The sequence below is a fragment of the Primulina huaijiensis genome, unplaced genomic scaffold (genome assembly GCF_012295235.1).
Source record: "Primulina huaijiensis isolate GDHJ02 unplaced genomic scaffold, ASM1229523v2 scaffold589, whole genome shotgun sequence".
Taxonomy (NCBI): domain Eukaryota; kingdom Viridiplantae; phylum Streptophyta; class Magnoliopsida; order Lamiales; family Gesneriaceae; genus Primulina; species Primulina huaijiensis.
In genome coordinates, this window is record NW_027360831.1 from 1 (window position 1) to 18,654 (window position 18,654).

The 18,654-nt window shown below is 39.5% G+C and overlaps 1 protein-coding gene across 1 annotated transcript; it reads right to left on the minus strand.

Annotated features, from left to right (window-relative positions):
- Positions 1–17,426: 17,426 nt before the first annotated feature.
- LOC140970344 (uncharacterized) lies at positions 17,427–17,915 on the minus strand. The gene has a single exon (XM_073432013.1). The coding sequence runs from the start codon at positions 17,913–17,915 to the stop codon at positions 17,427–17,429; it is 489 nt and encodes a 162-aa protein (XP_073288114.1).
- Positions 17,916–18,654: the final 739 nt, after the last annotated feature.

Here is an 18,654-nt window from a genome sequence, read left to right on the forward strand (position 1 = left end):
TAAAGTCAGTTGAGGTACGTACGAACTGTTTTCATTACGACGTCTGTTATGACGTTGAGTATGTTGTAATGAGTTGTGGCGTGCTTTATGTGCTTTTGTAAATACTTGATTGCATTCATGCATTTATTTGTATTAATACTATTAGTGCATAGCATTTCGAGCCTTGACTCCTTTGATTGCTATTGATATGGATATTGATCTATCGAGTTGCTGCGTCATCGATGGAGCGGGTGGGTAGGATTAGCACTCCTGATGACTTGTATGAGGGTTGAGCGGGTAGCTCCCGTACCCTCGATGCTACGTGCATGGATGAGTGGCGACTTGATGTTGCGTTGCTACGTTCCTGGCACGGGTGGTCACTGTTACTGTTGTTGATGTGATTCATTTGGACTCCGTTTGGTATTCATTATCGGTTGATTCCCTTCACGCATTGCATTACATTGCATTGCATCGCATTTTACTTGATTTCATTTCATGTCATTTATATTTGTCGTAATATTACTGGTTCGTCGTATTGGGGCCCTACCCCTCGTTTCTTTTTATGATGTGGTTTTTTTTGATGCCATAGCATGTTATCCAGGAGGATTTGACGCGTCTGGTGGAGCGTCAGGTAGTGGTGCCCAGTCGTCGAGTCATGGTTGAGAGTTCCCAGATATATATACTATATTATAGAGTCATACATTTACCGGGGAGATGCCCCGTGTAGCTGTACTGTTATTTTTACGATGTTTTGAATTGATAGTTGTGTGATCGAGCCTTGCCGGATCTGCATGTGTTTAGTCCTGGCCAGTGCGGCTATAGGTTGTGAAATGATGTTATGACTTTATTTCGAGTGTATAAATATGATTTGTGATGTTTGATTTTTTTTTGGGATGTCCTGTTTACGAATAGGTCATGCATAAATTTCTGTAATGAAAAATCGTTAATCGCTTTCGCTGTTTACATTAAGATATCCTGGTTGTTTGATCATTAAATATTACTTAGGAGCACGGGCCCCCAGAGTTGGTATCAGAGCGTAACTGGGATATGCTCGAATTAGAGTCTAGGGCACTTGAGTCTAGACACCAATAACATGATTGTGCATGCGTTTGACTATTTGCTCTTATTTGAATTATTTGGTGTGATTTGCTTGAATTGATCTGCGTTAGAATGACTAGCTAATTATGCATGGAATGTAGTTTAGAACTTGCCTATAACTTTCTTTTACATGTTATCTGCCTGGTGATTTAATACTCGTGTAGAACCCGTAACTTGGACAGCGTATAAGCCATGCATAATTTCTATTATTTAAATTAAAATGATTTTTATTGCATGAGTATTTAAATCCTTTTCTTTAAATTTATTTATTTTACGTAGTAGTTTAATTATCATCTTTTCAGTTAAATAAGTGAGGCCGGACTGGAGATGGAGTATTGAGATAAGTTAATAAAGACTTATTTAAGAAGTGGTAATTTAGCATGTTAGTAAATATAATTTAAAAAGTTGGCATGCATGCAAGTTATTAAATTTCTTTGGTATTTTATTAAATTCTTTTAAAGCATAAAATGCATGTTTGTTTTATTAATTTGTGTTTAATTATTTTCATGCATTTTAGGCATAATTATTGCATGATAGGGATTTATTTCATGAATTTTATCAGTTCATGCATTAGGATTTCTAGATGCATTTCACGCTCGAACGAGGATCGGAGACCAGAGAATTTTCAGGAAAAATTATTTTTATGACACGATTAATTTTTATTAATTAATATAAGATGTTTTGAAGGTATTTTTCAAGAATTGGGATTTATTGGGTATTTTTACCCGCAAGGTTTTAATTTTTAACGGTACGCAAATTTTAGCTAATCGGAGAACTTTTTGAAGGTTCGGCTAATATTTTCAAAAATCTTTTTAACATGAAATATATTTTCGGGAGTGTGTTTGGATTTTATGGGCGTAATTTTAAGTTTATTGGACTTAATTATTTTTTTTAAACTTTTAATTATCAAATTAGGGCATATTATCTATTAGTTTATTATATAATTAAAACCTAAACACCAATAAGTGTGCACCAACCGACACCCTCTCCCTTCCCCAATAAATCCTCTCGGTTTTCAGCTCCTTTTCACAGTAAAAGCTTCGGCCATGGTTGTTCTTGCAAAAGAAAATTTCACCCAGGTCTCCATTTGCTTCGTTTTGGTTCTTCCTCTCATCAAGGCACGCAAGTATTCTCCTTCTTGTATCATTCACGCCATATGTAGGTTAAATGTGTATTATGTCATGTAAAAGCCTTCGATCTATCAGCTGCACGCAAATAATTATCATTTTGTTTCGTTTATGTATTTCCATCTTTCACCACTCACGTTTTTCTCAGTTCTTGGTGCAAGGGGCTACGGTTCTTGAGTGTCTAGAGGCTGGTGGTGGTGTTAAGTTGCTGTCATGGGATTTAGAAAATTTGCTGGAAGCATCCGAGTGGAGGGAACATGAATGAACCGATCTTACACCGGAAGGAGGGGGATTCCGAGACTGTTCAATGTAATGGACTGTACAGTTGAAGAGGGCTTAAAAGATTTGATATGTACTACTCATACCACAAAGGTGCATCTTCTTTTCGGTAGCTCATCACATAAGAACTCCAAAGTTAAGCGTGCTTGACTCGGGGAAATTCTGGGATGGTTGACCTCCTGGGAAGTTTCCTAGGGTGCGTGTGAGTGAGGACATAAGCACGCTGGAAACACTCGTCTTGGTACAGTGAGGACACTAGTCGAATCTGGGGCGTTACAACTCGTGTCTTGTAGAATGGCACCTGGAGGAAGAGGTAGAAAAGGAAAAGAAATAGCGCAAGAATCTGAGGCGCAAAATGTTCGAGGACTTGCAGATATCATCAGAGGTAGACGTGGTCAACCTCGAGGACAAGTCTCTCAAAATGTTGAAGAAGAAGTGAACCAAGAACCTCTTCGACCTGAAAGACCTGGAGCTAGACAGGTAGCGATTGAGTAAGAAGTGGAACAACTGACACAGAAAGTTGGAGGAATGCAGTTAATAATTTCTCAGTTCCAGGAATTACGTCCTCAAAAATTCTTTGGCAATGAGAGCGGAGAAAAAGCAGCAGGCTGGCTAAAAAGTATAAATCATCTATTTAATTTGTTGGAGTATTCCCAAGATATTAGATTGAAGCTTTCCATCTACCAACTTAAGGACCGAGCACAACTCTGGTGGGAAACCATAGAGGAAGCAATGAAGGATTCTGGTGAAATTATTACTTGGGATACTTTTCGTGCTCACTTTACCCAAGAATATGCCCCACCATCATATTATGCTACTAAAGAAGAAGAGTTCAATCAGTTGGTGTAGGGCAATAAATCAGTGGTGGAATATGCTTCACAGTTTTCTGCTCTTTTACCCTATGTTCCACATGTTGCTAGGAATGATCAGGCTAAACTATCACGTTTTCTGCACGGGTTGCAGCAGACTGTTCATACTTTGGTAATGAATGGATCGCCTAATACGTATATTCAAGCAGTTAAAAAGGCGAAGAAAATTGAAACAAGTTTGCTCAGAGGAGACCCACAGCCAGGTCCATCATCTGTTTCTCAGGGATCTGGAGTAGTATGTTAATGCCAGTGGATTTACCTCCATATCAGTTTGTACAGTCATACCAACAACCCAAACTGCAGAGGTACAAGGCAAAAGGAAAGCAATTCAAGAAGAAGTCTCAATCCAGCTCCTCCAATTTAGGTAGTGCACGAGGGGGAGGTTCTGTTGGGTCGTCTAGCACTGTGCATTGTGACCGATGTGGTGGTCGACATTTTAGTTCCCAATGTGTAGGCGTTCAGGGGACTTGTCATAATTGTGGTCAGGTTGGACATTATGCCAGGGTATGTCCTAATGCAGGGAGACTGCAGTTCCAGCCACAACAGTTTGGTCAAGTTCCCCGTGGACCAGTCTTTAGACCATATGCTCCTACCCACTTATTTCAGCAGTCTAGTTACCCACCTCCCAGAGGTCCTATTCAGCAGCCATTTCCAGGGACACAGCAAGCCCAAGTCCATGCTTTGACTCAGGACCAGGCTCAGGATGCACCAGGAGGAGTGATTGCAGGTATTTGTTATGTTTTTGACTATCTTGCACGCATATTGATAGACACAGTAGCATCTCATTCATTTTTATCTGCTGCATTTGTTGATGAGCATGAGATTTCTACTATTCCTTTGTTGGATACTGTGTCAGTTGCTACTCCTGCCGATGTATATTTGATGTCCCGTGAGATAGTTTTGAACTGTGTGCTTAGATTTGAGGGTAATATTATGATAACAAATCTAATCAAATTAGCCATGACTGATTTTGACTGTATTCTGGGTATGGATGTGTTGAAGAATTATCGAGCCACTGTGGATTGTTTCCATGGAGTTGTCAGATTTAGACAGTATTATGGCAGCAAATGGAACTTTTATGGTTATGATTCACAGTCTCGCATTCCGTTAGTATCGGCAATGGAAATGTTCAGATTGTTGTCAATAGGTAGTGAATGATTTATGATTTATGCTCTTGATGCAACACGGGAAGAAAGATTTAAAGTTTCAGACATTCCCGTTGTCAGGGATTTTCCAGATGTATTTCCTGATGAGATTCCAGGTTTTTCACCTCAAAGGGAAATAGATCTTAGCATTGAATTGATGCCAGGTACGAATCCTATTTCTAGAGCACCATATCGTTTAGCTCCAACAGAGTTGAAAGTGTAACGCCCCAGATTCGACGACTGTAATCACTGTACCAAGACGAGTCTTTCCAGCGTGCTTATGTTCTCACTCACACGCACCCCAGGAAACTTCCCAGGAGGTCACCCATCCCAGAATTGCCCCAAGTCAAGCACGCTTAACTTTGGAGTTCTTATGTGATGAGTTACCGAAAAGAAGATGCACATTCGTGATATGAGTAGTACAAATCAAATCTTTTAAGCCATCTTCAACTGTACAGTCCATTACATTGAACAGTCTCGGAATCCCTCTCATTCCCGTGTGGGATCGGTTCATTCATGTTCCCTCCACCTAGAAGTCTGCCAGGAGCCGCTCATTGTCCGTGCAACTGATGGCACCGGCGATCACCCCCCGCCCTCTTCGGCCCTGGGCCTCACATGCCCACCAGCTTCCGCTTGGTTCGTCCCTGAACCACACCGTACTAAGAGATGTCGGCTCTGATACCAGCTGTGAAGGCCCGAAATTCGTGTTTGAAAATTTGCGGAAAATTTAAAATTTTTCTTTTTAATTAATTAAAATGCCTCATTCATAAATAAATAACTGATAAAAGTTTAACCATTCAAAATACGGAAGTAAAATATTTGTTTACAAGATAATAATTTAAAACAATTCAACAACGAAGAAATTTGTTTGAGTCAAAATAGTAAATGCTAAAAACATGAGGTCATCGGGTTCCACTACTGCCGACCCAAGCTAGCTCACTGGTCCCCGCCCTCGGTCCCTGCATCATCAGTACCTACAACAATCAAGTCTAGTGAGTCTAAAGACTCAGCATGCATATATCGTAAATAACGAGTAATAATAATAAAATCGCATGCGAAGTGGAAATATCATGTCATGAGGCGTAAAGTGAAAATAACTGATCGTGAGTAATTATAATACGTGCATAACTGAACTGAAAATCATAACTGAAAATGTTTACTCCTTGGAGCCCTGTAATGAAATAGCATGTAATAATTTTCTGGTGAGATTATGGTCTACGCAAGTGGCCCCTGAACTGAACTGAACTGACCGGTAACTGGCGACCGGGTGGTACAAAACTGAACTGACCGGTAACTGGCGACCGGGTGAAGTAATAATCCCATGATAGTAAAGTGACCACAAGCAATATCGCATAAATCTCAAAATGAATATTTTGCACGTAATATAATTAAATAACATAATTGAATATGAACAATTTCGATTTTCTTGCATTAAAATCATGTACTTGCGATATTTAAAAATACCTATATGGCTTGATTGAAGAGTGAAAGAAGATATAAACATGCCTTGGTTTGTTTTGACAGAAAACAAACNTTTAAAAATATCATGATTTGTGCTCAGGGTGTTGCCAGGTCCAAAATCTCACATCGGATGCAAAATGACCATTTTGCTCCCCGAAAATTATCGTTTCACCTCTAGACGTAAAATTTCACGTTTTTGACATTTTCTTAATTCCATTGACTCAAACATGTCCCAAATAATTATTTAAGCCTACGTGAATTTTTTTTCATATTTTTATTTGGCTTAAATCGATGACTTTTAAATTAATCTTTAAATATAACATATTAATGTGTTTTAAACCCGATTTAAACCAAACTTTAGCATAAAATTCCCAATTTAAAAACTTAGACTTCTAATAATTATTTGAGCTTAAATATAATTTTTCATAATTTTATTAAGCTTAAATCTAGGCTTTTCAATTAATTTTTTTTAATTTACGTTTCGTGCGGCGACTAAATCCCGAATAAATCCAAAACTCATTATTTTGATCCGAAGCTTACCAAACTCCTTAAAATATCCCAAAACATATTTAAAAGCATCCCTAGACATAAACTCGAGCTAAATAACAAACTTAATCAATTCTTTTTAAAACTTGGACTGGAGTCCCGGTTTTAATCCGAATCGACTCCCAACTGAACCATAATTTTCCCAACTTGAACCATAATTTAAACAACTCCTTCTAAACCATTTACTACTTAAATTATGTCCTTTAAACCCATGAAATTCTGGTCATCACCTAATAATCCTAAAAAAATTCTCGGCCAACCCATTTATAATGCAACACATGGTCCCAACTCTTAAACCATCTGGTCCCTCATTCTACAACCACCAATCCCGCCTCTAATCACTCCTTCCAATCCTCTTCAGCTCACGAAAACCGCCCCAGGTGCCGCTGGAATTTTCCAGCAATTCCCCTTCGAACTCCAACCCTTTTCTTTCCAATATTACACACCTAGCCTTCAACCAACTGGTCCGGCTATGAACCAACCTCCCCTTGACCACTCTAGGACCCTACTGGATCATCTAGACTCACTGACACAATCCCATGCAAGCTACCCTAAGCTCACGACCGCTGGACACCGAAGGAGCACTACCACAACCGAATCTTCACTCACCGAACGATCGCGCTTGGGAGGTGGGTTCCAGCAGATGCCGAGCCCTTCCAGGCCATGTCTCAGACCCACCAGGGTCCGGTCCAAGGCGTGGTGGATGAGTCCTTGTGTTGCTGGCCAACCCCTTGCACGCAACCTCTTCCCAAAACCGAGTCACACATCAAAACCTTACTCTCGGTCCCTAACCCTGCACGGTCCGTCGAAGGTTCTAAACTCCAAGACAATTTCCTTGACACCATTTACAGCTATTAGCCTCGAGATCTAGCAGCCCTTGCACGGAAAGACAGTAAAACATGAACAACCAACATGGAGTTTCAAGGATAACACGTAAACCTCGAAATATTTCATACACAATATTAGATCGAAACTTACATGCAAGAAACCCATTCAGCAGTAAATAAAACGAGTGTGATGCAAAAGAAATGATACAATACGTGCCTTTGTTGATTGAAGAGCAAGAACGAGGTGAGGGAACCCGAGAAAACTTTTTTCCTTTGCAAGTATGATTGAAAATCAAGGCCACCAGCTGGTTTTAATTCTGAAACCGGGGATAAGGGAATTTGAATAGGGATGTCTGCTGTTGGGAAGGTGATAATGAGTGTAGGGTCAATATGTAATATTTAAATAGTTATCTATATCAGAGCAAGTATGTCACCCTGGGGAGCTCCAGTATTGTTCGTAAAGAAAAAAGACGGAAAGATGAGAATGTGCATCGATTATTGGCAGTTGAATCGGGCTACTGTGAAGAATAAATATCCCCTGCCGCGTATTGATGACTTGTTTGATCAGTTGCAGGGTACTTCTGTGTATTCTAAGATTGATCTTCGTTCCGGATATCATCAGCTTAGAGTCCGAGAGGAAGATGTTCCTAAGACAGCATTTCGGACACGATATGGGCATTATGAATTCTTAGTTGTGCCTTTTGGTTTGACTAATGGACCCGCAGTGTTTATGTATTTAATGAACTGGGTATTTCGAGAATTCATTGATAGATTCGTTATTGTATTTATTGATGATATCTTGATTTATTCTAACTCAAAAACAGAGCACAAAGAACATTTGGCACTAGTACTTCAAACACTCAGAGAAGCACAATTGTATGCCTAATTTTCTAAGTGTGAGTTCTGGTTGGACAGAGTTTTATTTTTAGGCCATGTTATATCTGCGCAAGGAGTATCTGTTGATCCTAGTAAAGTTGAAGCTGTTATCAACTGGCCTAAACAAACAAATGTGTCTGAAATTCGAAGCTTTTTGGGATTAGCTGGGTATTATAGGCATTTTATTGAGGGATTTTCTAAAATAGCTAGGCCGATGACCCAGTTGACACAGAAAGATCGACGTTTTGTATGGACTGCAGAATGTGAGTCTAGCTTCCGAACTTTGAAAGAAAAGTTGACCACAGCTCCAGTGCTAGCTTTGCCTTCAGGCTCAGGTGTATTTGTTGTCTGTACAGATGCTTCTCTGAAAAGACTGGGTTGTGTTTTGATGCAAAATGGGCGAGTGATTGCAAATGCATCTCGTCAGTTGAAGCCACATGAGACTCGATATCCAGTTCATGATTCGGAGTTAGCTGCCATTGTGTTTGCATTGAAGATATGGCGTCATTATCTGTACGAGGAACGATTTGTGATTTATTCTGATCACAAGAGTCTGAAGTATCTTTTCACACAGTCTGATTTGAATATGAGACAACGTCGATGGTTAGAATTGCTTAAAGACTTTGATTGTGATATTCAATACCAACCAGGGACGATAAATCAAGTTGCAGATGCTCTGAGTAGAAAGGTTCATCCTAAAATGTTGACATCTTTGACTATTTCAAAAGTTCATGAGCATTTAGGAACTTCAGGATGGACTTATCGGTCTATGGGCGACTACTTTATAGTTTCATCTATTCAAGTTGAACCACAAATTGTTTCTAAAATCAAAGCAGCACAGAGAACTGATCCGCATGTTCATAAACTGATAGTATTGACTATGACAGGTCAATCAGACAAGTTCAGTGTTGCTTCAGATGGATGTCTGCGCTATAATGGTAGACTTGTGGTTCCGAATTTGAGAGATTTGAAAGAATCTATACTTCGAGAAGCTCATTGTAGTCGACACAGTGTTCATCCAGGAATCAGGAAGATGTATCATATCTTGAAATCTCATTATTGGTGGGAAGGCATGAAGAAAGAGATTTCTGAATTTGTAGCTAAATGTTTAACGTGCCAACAGGTTAAAGCTGAGAAAATGAGACCTGGTGGTATGTTTTATAGTCTGGAAGTGCCATAGTGGAATTGAGAGCACATTGCTATGGATTTTGTGACACACCTGCCTCGTTCAAATCGTAGTTGTGATGCGATTTGGGTGATTGTTGATAGATTATCCAAATCAGTTCATTTTATTCCTTATGATCGTACTTGTACTTATAAGAAAATGGAAAAAATGTATATTGATCATATAGTAAGATTGCATGGTGTGCCAGTAACCATAGTATCAGATCATGATCCCAGGTTTGCTTCGAAGTTTTGGGGCAGTTTGCAATCAGCATTGGGTTCAAAGTTGGCAATGAGCACTGCATATCACCCACAGACAGATGGTCAGTCAGAGAGAACCATTCAGACACTCGAGGATATGTTGCGAGCAGTCGTGATAAATTTTAGGGGTGGTTGGCAGGAATCATTGTCACTTGTTGAATTCTCTTACAATAACAGCTTCCAAGCAACCATCGGAATGGCACCATTTGAAGCCTTGTACGGTAGAAAGTGTAGATCTCCGATATGCTGGGAAGATGTAGGAGAAAGACAAATGTCAATGCCAGAACTTATACAAGAAATGAAAGAAAAGGTTGAAATGATCAGGAAAAGAATGAAAGCAGCTCAGGATCGTCAAGCCAGTTATGCTAATAAAAGGCGTAGACCTTTAGAATTTCAGGTTGGCGATCAGGTTTTCTTGACGGTATCACCATTTCGTGGTACTATGAGATTCGGGCGTAAAGGGAAGCTAGCTCCACGTTATATTGGTCCGTATACGATTGTTGAGAGGATTGGCACTTTGGCTTATCGTTTGGACTTATCGCAGAATTTGTCTTTGATACATGATGTGTTTCATGTATCTATGTTACAAAAGTACGAGCCGGATCCTTCTCATGTCTTGAGGACTGATGAGGTGGAGTTAGATAGTTCCCTTAGCTATGTTGAGCATCCAGTGCAAATTCTTGATCGCAAAGAGAAGCAACTGAGGAACAAGACGATTCCACTGGTTATGGTGCAATGGAGTAGACATGGGAGAGAAGAAGCTACATGGGAATTAGAGGCTAAAATGCGTCAGGAATGGCCTCATTTGTTTGAAAATGTAATTAATTATTCCATGTATTCTGATTTTCCTATGTACTATCAGTGGTAAATGTTTGTAAACCACTTTTGTATAAATTTTGTGTATGCTAGATTTCGAGGACGAAATCTTTTATTAGTAGGGGAGAATGTGAGAGCCCAGCCCAAGTGAACCCCAAGCCCAGCCCAATTTGAGTAAATTTTAAAAAAAAATAATAAAAATAAAAATGAAATGATAATTATCACTTTCTCTCTCCCGTAAGTTGCATCGGCCGAGCTCTGTTTCTTTTCTTCTTCCATTTCGAAATTTTTTCATCGATTGTGGCCGTTTTGATCATCCAAAAATGAAAGTAAGCATAGATTCGGAAAGTTTGTGACTAGAGCTACGTTTTAGTACCGATATTGAAGATTTTCTTGACAATTTTTGACAAACCCGTCGTCGCTTTCATCGTCGAATTGCCGCCGTACGTCGCCGAAATTTAAAAATTGATTGAGGGGTTTTGTTCCCTACGTCATAGGCTTCATTTTGGTATATATATTGAGGTACAAATCATGATTCCAGCAAGTTGGTTGTATTTTGTTGGATTAAATTTGTTACCAATATTGATAATTGTTATATTATTGATTGTAGGTACAAGAATTTAGCCGATTAGAGGTATCTACCGGATTTTCGGAATTTATTTGGATTAATTTCGAAAATTCAGATTTATATAATTGGATTTCTGAATTTTCGTGTTCAATAATTAGGCGTTTAGCTGCTATAGAATTGTCGCATATTAATTTTAGAAATATTAAAGACTAAATTCTGGCTTTTTGGAATTTTAGGCTAAATTAGTGAATTTTCGAATTTCTTTCGATAAATTCCTTGATTATTTAACCAAGATAGGAATTGATGTGCAATAAATAATTTCGCTACAGGATTGGAGTTTTCGAGAAATATTTAAGATATTTTGTGGTAAATTAAAGTCAGATGAGGTACGTACGAACTGTTTTCATTACGACGTCTAGTATGACGTGAGATGACGTTGAGTATGTTGTAATGAGTTGTGGTGTGCTTTATGTGCTTTTGTGAATACGTGATTGCATTCATGCATTTATTTGTATTGATACTATTAGTGCATAGCATTTCGAGCCTTGACTCCTTTGATTGCTATTGATATTGATATTGATCTATCGAGTTGTTGCGTCATCGATGGAGCGGGTGTGTAGGATTAGCACTCCTGATGACTTGCATGAGGGCTGAGCGGGTAGCTCCCGTACCCTCGATGCTACGTGCATGGATGAATGGCGACATGATGTTGCGTTGCTATGTTCCTGGCACGGGTGGCCACTGTTACTGTTGTTGATGCGATACATTTGGACTCCGTTTGGTATCCATTATCGGTTGTTACCCTTCACGCATTGCATTACATTGCATTGCATCGCATTTTACTTGATTTCATTTCATGTCAGTTATATTTGTCGTAATATTACTGGTTCGTCGTATTGGGGCCCGACCCCTCGTTTTTTTTATGCTGTGGTTGTTTTTGATGCCATAGCAGGTTATCCAGGATGACCAGACGCGTCTGGTAGTGGTGCCCAGTCGTCGAGTCATGGTTGAGAGTTCCAAGATATATATACTATATTATAGAGTCATACATTTACCGGGGAGATGCCCCGTGTAGTTGTACTGTTATTTTTACGATGTTTTGAATTGATAGTTGTGTGATCGAGCCTTGCCGGCTGTGCATGTGTTTAGTCCTCGCCAGTGCGGCTATAGGTTGTGAAATGATGTTATGACTTTATTTCGAGTGTATAAATATGATTTGTGATGTTTGATTTTTTTTTTGGGATGTCCTGTTTACGAATAGGTCATGCCAAAATTTCTGTAGGCCCAAAATGAAAAATCGTTAATCGCTTTCGCTGTTTACATTAAGATATCCTGGCTGTTTGATCATTAAATATTACTCAAGAGCACGGGCCCCCACAATTGTTGTTTCACTTTTGCAGGAATTTGAAGATGTATATCCGGAGGAGTTATGTCAAGGCTTACCACCATTGAGGGGAATCGAGCTCCAAATCGATTTCGTGCCTGGGAGTGCATTGCCAAATCGTACCGCCTATAGGAGCAATCCGGAGGAGACTAAGGAGTTTCAACGGCAGGTAAGTGAGTTGTTAGATAAGGGTTTTGTGTGTGAGTCCATGTCCCCTTGTGCTGTGCCTGTTTTATTAGTTCCTAAGAAAGATGGCTCATGGCGAATGTGTGTGGACCGTAGAGCAATCAATAACATAACCATTATGTATAGGCATCCCATACTTAGACTAGATGATATGTTAGATGAATTGCATGGTGCTTGTATCTTTAGCAAAATTGATTTGAAGAGTGGCTATCATCAAATTAGGATGAGGGAAGGTGATGAGTGGAAAACTGCTTTTAAAACCAAGTATGGGTTGTATGAGTGGATGGTCATGCCTTTTGGCTTAACTAAAGCTCCTAGCACCTTTATGAGGTTAATGAATCATGTCTTGCGTGCACATATAGGAAAATTTGTTGTTGTCTACTTTGTTGATATCCTAGTGTATAGCAAGCTACAAGAGCATGTACACCACTTGAGACTTGTGCTAATCTCACTACGGGCTGAAAGTTTATATGCTAACCTTAAGAAATGTGATTTTTGTACAAACAAACTTGTCTTTCTTGGCTTTGTTGTAAGTTCACAGGGGATACAAGTTGATGAAGACAAGGTAAGTGCTGTTCGGGATTGGCCAACGCCTACTACTGTTGGCCAAGTTCGAAGTTTTCATGGTTTTGCAAGCTTTTATTGGAGGTTTGTAAAAGATTTCAGCACTTTGGCCACGCCGATGACGGTAGTAATAAAAAAGAACGTCCCATTCCATTGGGGCGAGGAGCAAGAGAAGTCTTTTAATACTATTAAGCAAAAATTAATTAATGCTCCTTTACTTGTTTTGCCTGACTTTGTGTAAGTTTTAGGAATAAAATTCAAATATTTTATTGATCATCAACCCTAACATATATAGTACACTTTAGAAAAGATAGAAAATAAAACCTAGCATAAAACTAGGAACAAACTTAACAACTAACAAACCTCCTAACAATGAGGGAGGAAATCAAGGAAAATAAAAACAGTAAAAGGATAAGAAAAGGAATAACAACCAGAACTCTAATAAACTGCCTATCCTAACACTCCCCCTCAAGTTGGTGCATAAATGTCTATCATGCCCAACTTGCTTATACAACTCTCAAACATCGGTCTAAATAATCCCTTGGTGAAGATGTCAGCAGCTTGCTCGGTTGATAGAACATATGGAGTACAAATCAGACCATTATCTAGCTTTTGTTTTATGAAGTGTCGATCCACTTCAATGTGTTTAGTCCGATCGTGCTGAACCGGATTATGAGCTATGCTAATCGCTGCCTTGTTGTCACAATACAGTCTAATCGGAAGAGTAGCCTCAATTCTCAGGTCCTGTAACACTCGTTGAACCCAAATAGCCTCACATATCCCATTAACCATAGCTCTAAACTCGGCCTCGGCACTGCTACATGCTACAACATTCTATTTCTTACTCCTCCATGTGACGAGGTTCCCCCATAAGAAAGTACAGTAGCCTGAAGTTGATTTCCTGTCAGTAATGGACCCAGCCCAATCAGCATCTGTATAAACTTCCAACTTCTTGCTCTCACTCTTCTTGAAACATAAGCCCTTTCCTGGACACCCCTTTAGGTACCTTAGGATTCTGTTAACGGCTTCAAGATGATCTCTAGAGGGCGCGTGCATAAACTGACTCACTAGGCTCACAGCGAATGCTATGTCTGGTCGAGTGTGAGATAGATAAATCAATTTACCTACGAGTCTCTGATACTGATGCACTTCTACGGCATTATGAGTGGTGGTCTCCCCGATTTTTTATTTGCATCTATTGGAGTCTCAGCGGGTTTACAGTCGCTCATGCTTGTCTCTCTTAGCAAATCCATGATGTATTTGCGTTGGGAAACAGCAAGCCCCTTGCTCGACCGAGCAAACTCCATAGCTAGAAAATACCGAAGCCCACCTAGATCTTTGATCTCGAATTCCTTTGATAGTTTTTCCTTCAACGAACTCATCTCCTCAATATTATCACCTGTGAGAATAATGTCATCCACATAGACAATCAAAACCGAGACTTTCGATCCCGAGAACTTTGTAAACATAGTGTGATCGGATTGCCCCTGCACATAGCCTTGTTTCAACACAAATTGGGTAAATATTCCAAACCAGGCTCTTGGAAACTGCTTGAGACCGTATAGAGCCTTCTTCAACCTACAAACTTTCTTACCACATGTTCCTTCAAATCCGGGAGGAGGATCCATGAAGACTTCTTCCTCTAATACTCCATTTAGGAAGGCGTTTTTCACGTCGAGTTGTTGAAGAGGCCAGTCCAAATTTACAGCAATGGACAGCAGCACCTGGACCGTATTCATCATCGCAACAGGTGCAAAGGTCTCTGAATAATCGATGCCGTATGTTTGTGTGAAGCCCTTGGCCACAAGGCGTGCCTTGTATCTTTCAAGTATCCCCTCTGCATTTAGTATTTACACCCAACGGTAGACTTCCCCACAGACAGCTCCTCAAGAACCCAAGTCTGATTTTTCTCAAGTGCACCAAGTTCCTCGTGTACAGCTTTCTTCCACTCAGGACTCTCTAAGGCTTCTTGAATATTTCTTGGAATATGGACAGAGGAGACATTACCTGAAAACATTGAGAATTGTGGAGACAATCTAGAATAGGAGACAAAGTTTGATATAGGGTATTTGGCACATGATCTTCTTTTTTTTCGTAGGGCAATTGGGAGATCCAGTGGGGTAGAGAACTTACCTTCAGAAGATGGCTCTGAGTTGGACTCTTGGTCAAGTTGAGATATGATGTCTTTCCCTCCTTGATGTGAAACCCTTTGCTGGTAGACTTGCTCATAGAATTTTCCTCTTTGAGTACTACCTTTATCAATTGGTGAAGATAGAGGAATACTTAGGCTAGTAGGACGGGATTCTTTATTATGCGAAATGTTTGAGTAGTCCACATTTATGTGATCAATGTTTCCCACAATTTTAGGGCTTGCTGGTATAACAACCAAGTCCTCATGTAATTCAGGGAAAGTTTCCTTATTTTTGGAAGTGAATTCAATAGAAGTATTAGGACTTTTAGTATTTTCATTTATTCCAAAGATAGATTTATCACCCTGATTGTTAGAATCCGAAGGAGGCGACAAAAAACCTAAACCATCATCTTCACTAGTCCTTATCTCCCCCTGAAGATGAGACCCAAAAAACGGTATTTCTTCAAAAAAAGAAACATCAAAAGAGACATACAGTTTTTTTGAAGTTGGATCAAAACATTTGTACCCTTTTTGAGTGGAACCGTAGCCAACAAAAACACATTTTTTAGCCCAAAAATCTAATTTACTCATGTTTCGATCAAGATTTCTCACAAAAATAGTACATCCAAACATTCGCAGAGGTAGAGAAGAAGAGAACAATTTCGAGTTTGGAAAAATGTCTTTGAGAATACCCAGTGGAGTTTTAAAATTGAGGACTTTAGATGGTAATCTATTAATTAAATAGACTGCTGTTAGAACTGCTTAGCTCCACAAATATTTCGTGACCTGATTAGAGAACATAAGTGCTCTGGTGACTTCTAATATGTGCCTATTTTTTCTCTCAGCCACACCATTCTGTTGTGGAGTATTAGTGCATGAGCTCTGTTGGAGGATACCGTGCTCCTTAAAATATTTGCCTAAAGTCTCTTTAAAATATTCCCCTCCATTGTCATTTCTTATCATTTGGATATTTGTTTGAAATTGATTGACAATCATGTTGTGGAAAGTTTTAAAAATCGGTTCAACCTCAGATTTTTCTTTTAATAAAAAACCAACAAGCACGTGAGTGATCATCTATGAAAGTGACAAACCATTTTTTTCCGAGAAGACTTGTAACACTAGAGGGATCCCAAACATCACTATGGATTAGTGAGAAGGGTCGACTAGGTTGATACATTTTTGGTTGATACACAGATCTATGATGTTTAGCTAGAGCACAAACTTCACATTTAAACAATGAAGGATTTTTATTCAGAAACAACTTTGGAAACAACTTTTGCATATAAAAGAAACTCGGGTGTCCTAAACGATAATGCCATAAATAGACTTCATTATTCAGATCAATAGAGGTAGTCTCCAAACCAGAGAATGCTTGAGCAACTTTACAAGAGTCGATTTCCCCATCAAGGAAGTAGAGTCCACCATATTCCCTAGTATTGCCAATCATCTTCCCCGAGTCCACCTCTTGAAAAACACAATGAGAGTTTGAAAATTATCTTGACGCTTAAGATCTTGAGTTAACTTGCTAATAGATACAAGGTTACAAGACAATTTAGGAACATGGAGAACATTTGAAAGGGAGCAATCGGTTTGAAGGAACCATCTGCAATCCTAACTCTTCTATTACCTGCACACGGTTTGTAAGTGGAGAAAAAAGAAGACGAACCAGTCATGTGATCGGTTGCACCTGAATCTATGATCCATGTACATTCGGGTTTAGAACACATGAGAGAAACAATAGGACGTTTATCAATTTTGGCTTTCCGTGAAGCTTCCAGCAAGTTTCTCGAGTATGACAGAATTTCTGGCAATGGTCACACCAGGGCTTCTTCTTTTTATCAGTATTCGGAGTTGAGTCCGAGTCTCGAGATACCAAGGCTGAGTTATCACTCACTGGGCCAATATTGTTCTCGGCCTGGCTATGCATCACCTTCTTCCTGCTCTCTTCTTGGCGAATTTCAGAGAAAACTTCTCTGATCGAAGGAACTGGTTTTCTTCCAATTATTCGTCCTTTAATTTCATCGAGATTTTGATTCATTCCAGCCAAAAACATGTATACCCGATCATTCTCCTCTCCTTCTTTTGTCTCGCATAATCATCCTTGCTTTCCCAGACATCATCGTAGTGTTGATCCAGCTCCTGCCACTAAGCTGACATCTCATTGTAATAAATGGTTACCTCAAGATCACCCTGTTTCAGATTCCAGAGTTTTGCCTTCAACTCGAATATCTGAGATGAATTCTCGGAGTCTGAGTAAGTCTCTTTTACAGAGTCCCACACATCTTTCGCAGTCTTCATGAACATATGTGGTCTGGCGATTGAGGTGTCCATGGAGTTGAGAAGCCACGCCATCACAAGAGAGTTTTCTGATCTCCATGTTTTGTATGTTGACTCTGTCTCAGCCGGTTTCTCTGCCTCTCCAGTCAAATACACCAGTTTTCCACGCCCATCAATTGCAAGTTTTACGGACTGTGACCATTCCAAGAAGTTCTGCTCGTTTAGACGATGGACCGTAATTTGAATCGAGGTAGATGTCATGTCGTGAGCAGAGGATGAGGTAGAAATTCTAGAGGTTGCCTCTGATTCAGAGGTTTGCCCAAACGAGCCAAAATTTATTCCTTTGTTGGCGGCCATGAGAGGTTAGTAACATAGCTCTGATACCATGTAAGTTTTAGGAATAAAATTCATATATTTTATTGATCATCAACCCTAACATATATAGTACACTTTAGAACAGATAGAAACTAAAACCTAGCATAAAACTAGGAACAAACTCAACAACTAACAAACCTCCTAACAATCAGGGAGGAAATCAAGGAAAATAAAAACAATAAAAGGATAAGAAAAGGAATAACAACCAGAACTCTAATAAACTGCCTATCCTAACACTTTGCTAATACGTTTGAAATTGAATGTGATGCTTCAGGTATAGGTATTGGCGGAGTTTTGATGCAAGGAGGGCGGCCAGTGGCATACTTTAGTGAGAAGATCAATGGAGCCGCCTTGAACTATCACACGTATGACAAGGAGTTATACGTGCTTGTGAGGACTCTAGAGACGTGGCAGTACTACTTGAGGCCTAAGGAATTTGTGATTCATTCGGATCATGAGTCCCTAAAACACCTCAAAGGGCAACATAAGTTGAACAAGCGGCATGCAAAGTGGGTGGCATTCATTGAAACGTTCCCATACATCATCAAGTACAAACAAGGTAAGGAAAACATAGTGGCCGACGCACTATCCCGGAGGTACGTACTAATATCTAGCTTGGAATAAAAAATTTTGGGATTTGAGCATGTGAAAGAGTTGTATGTGCTGGATGAGAATATTAAGAGTGTGTTTGAAACTTGTATGCATGGACCACACGAAAAAT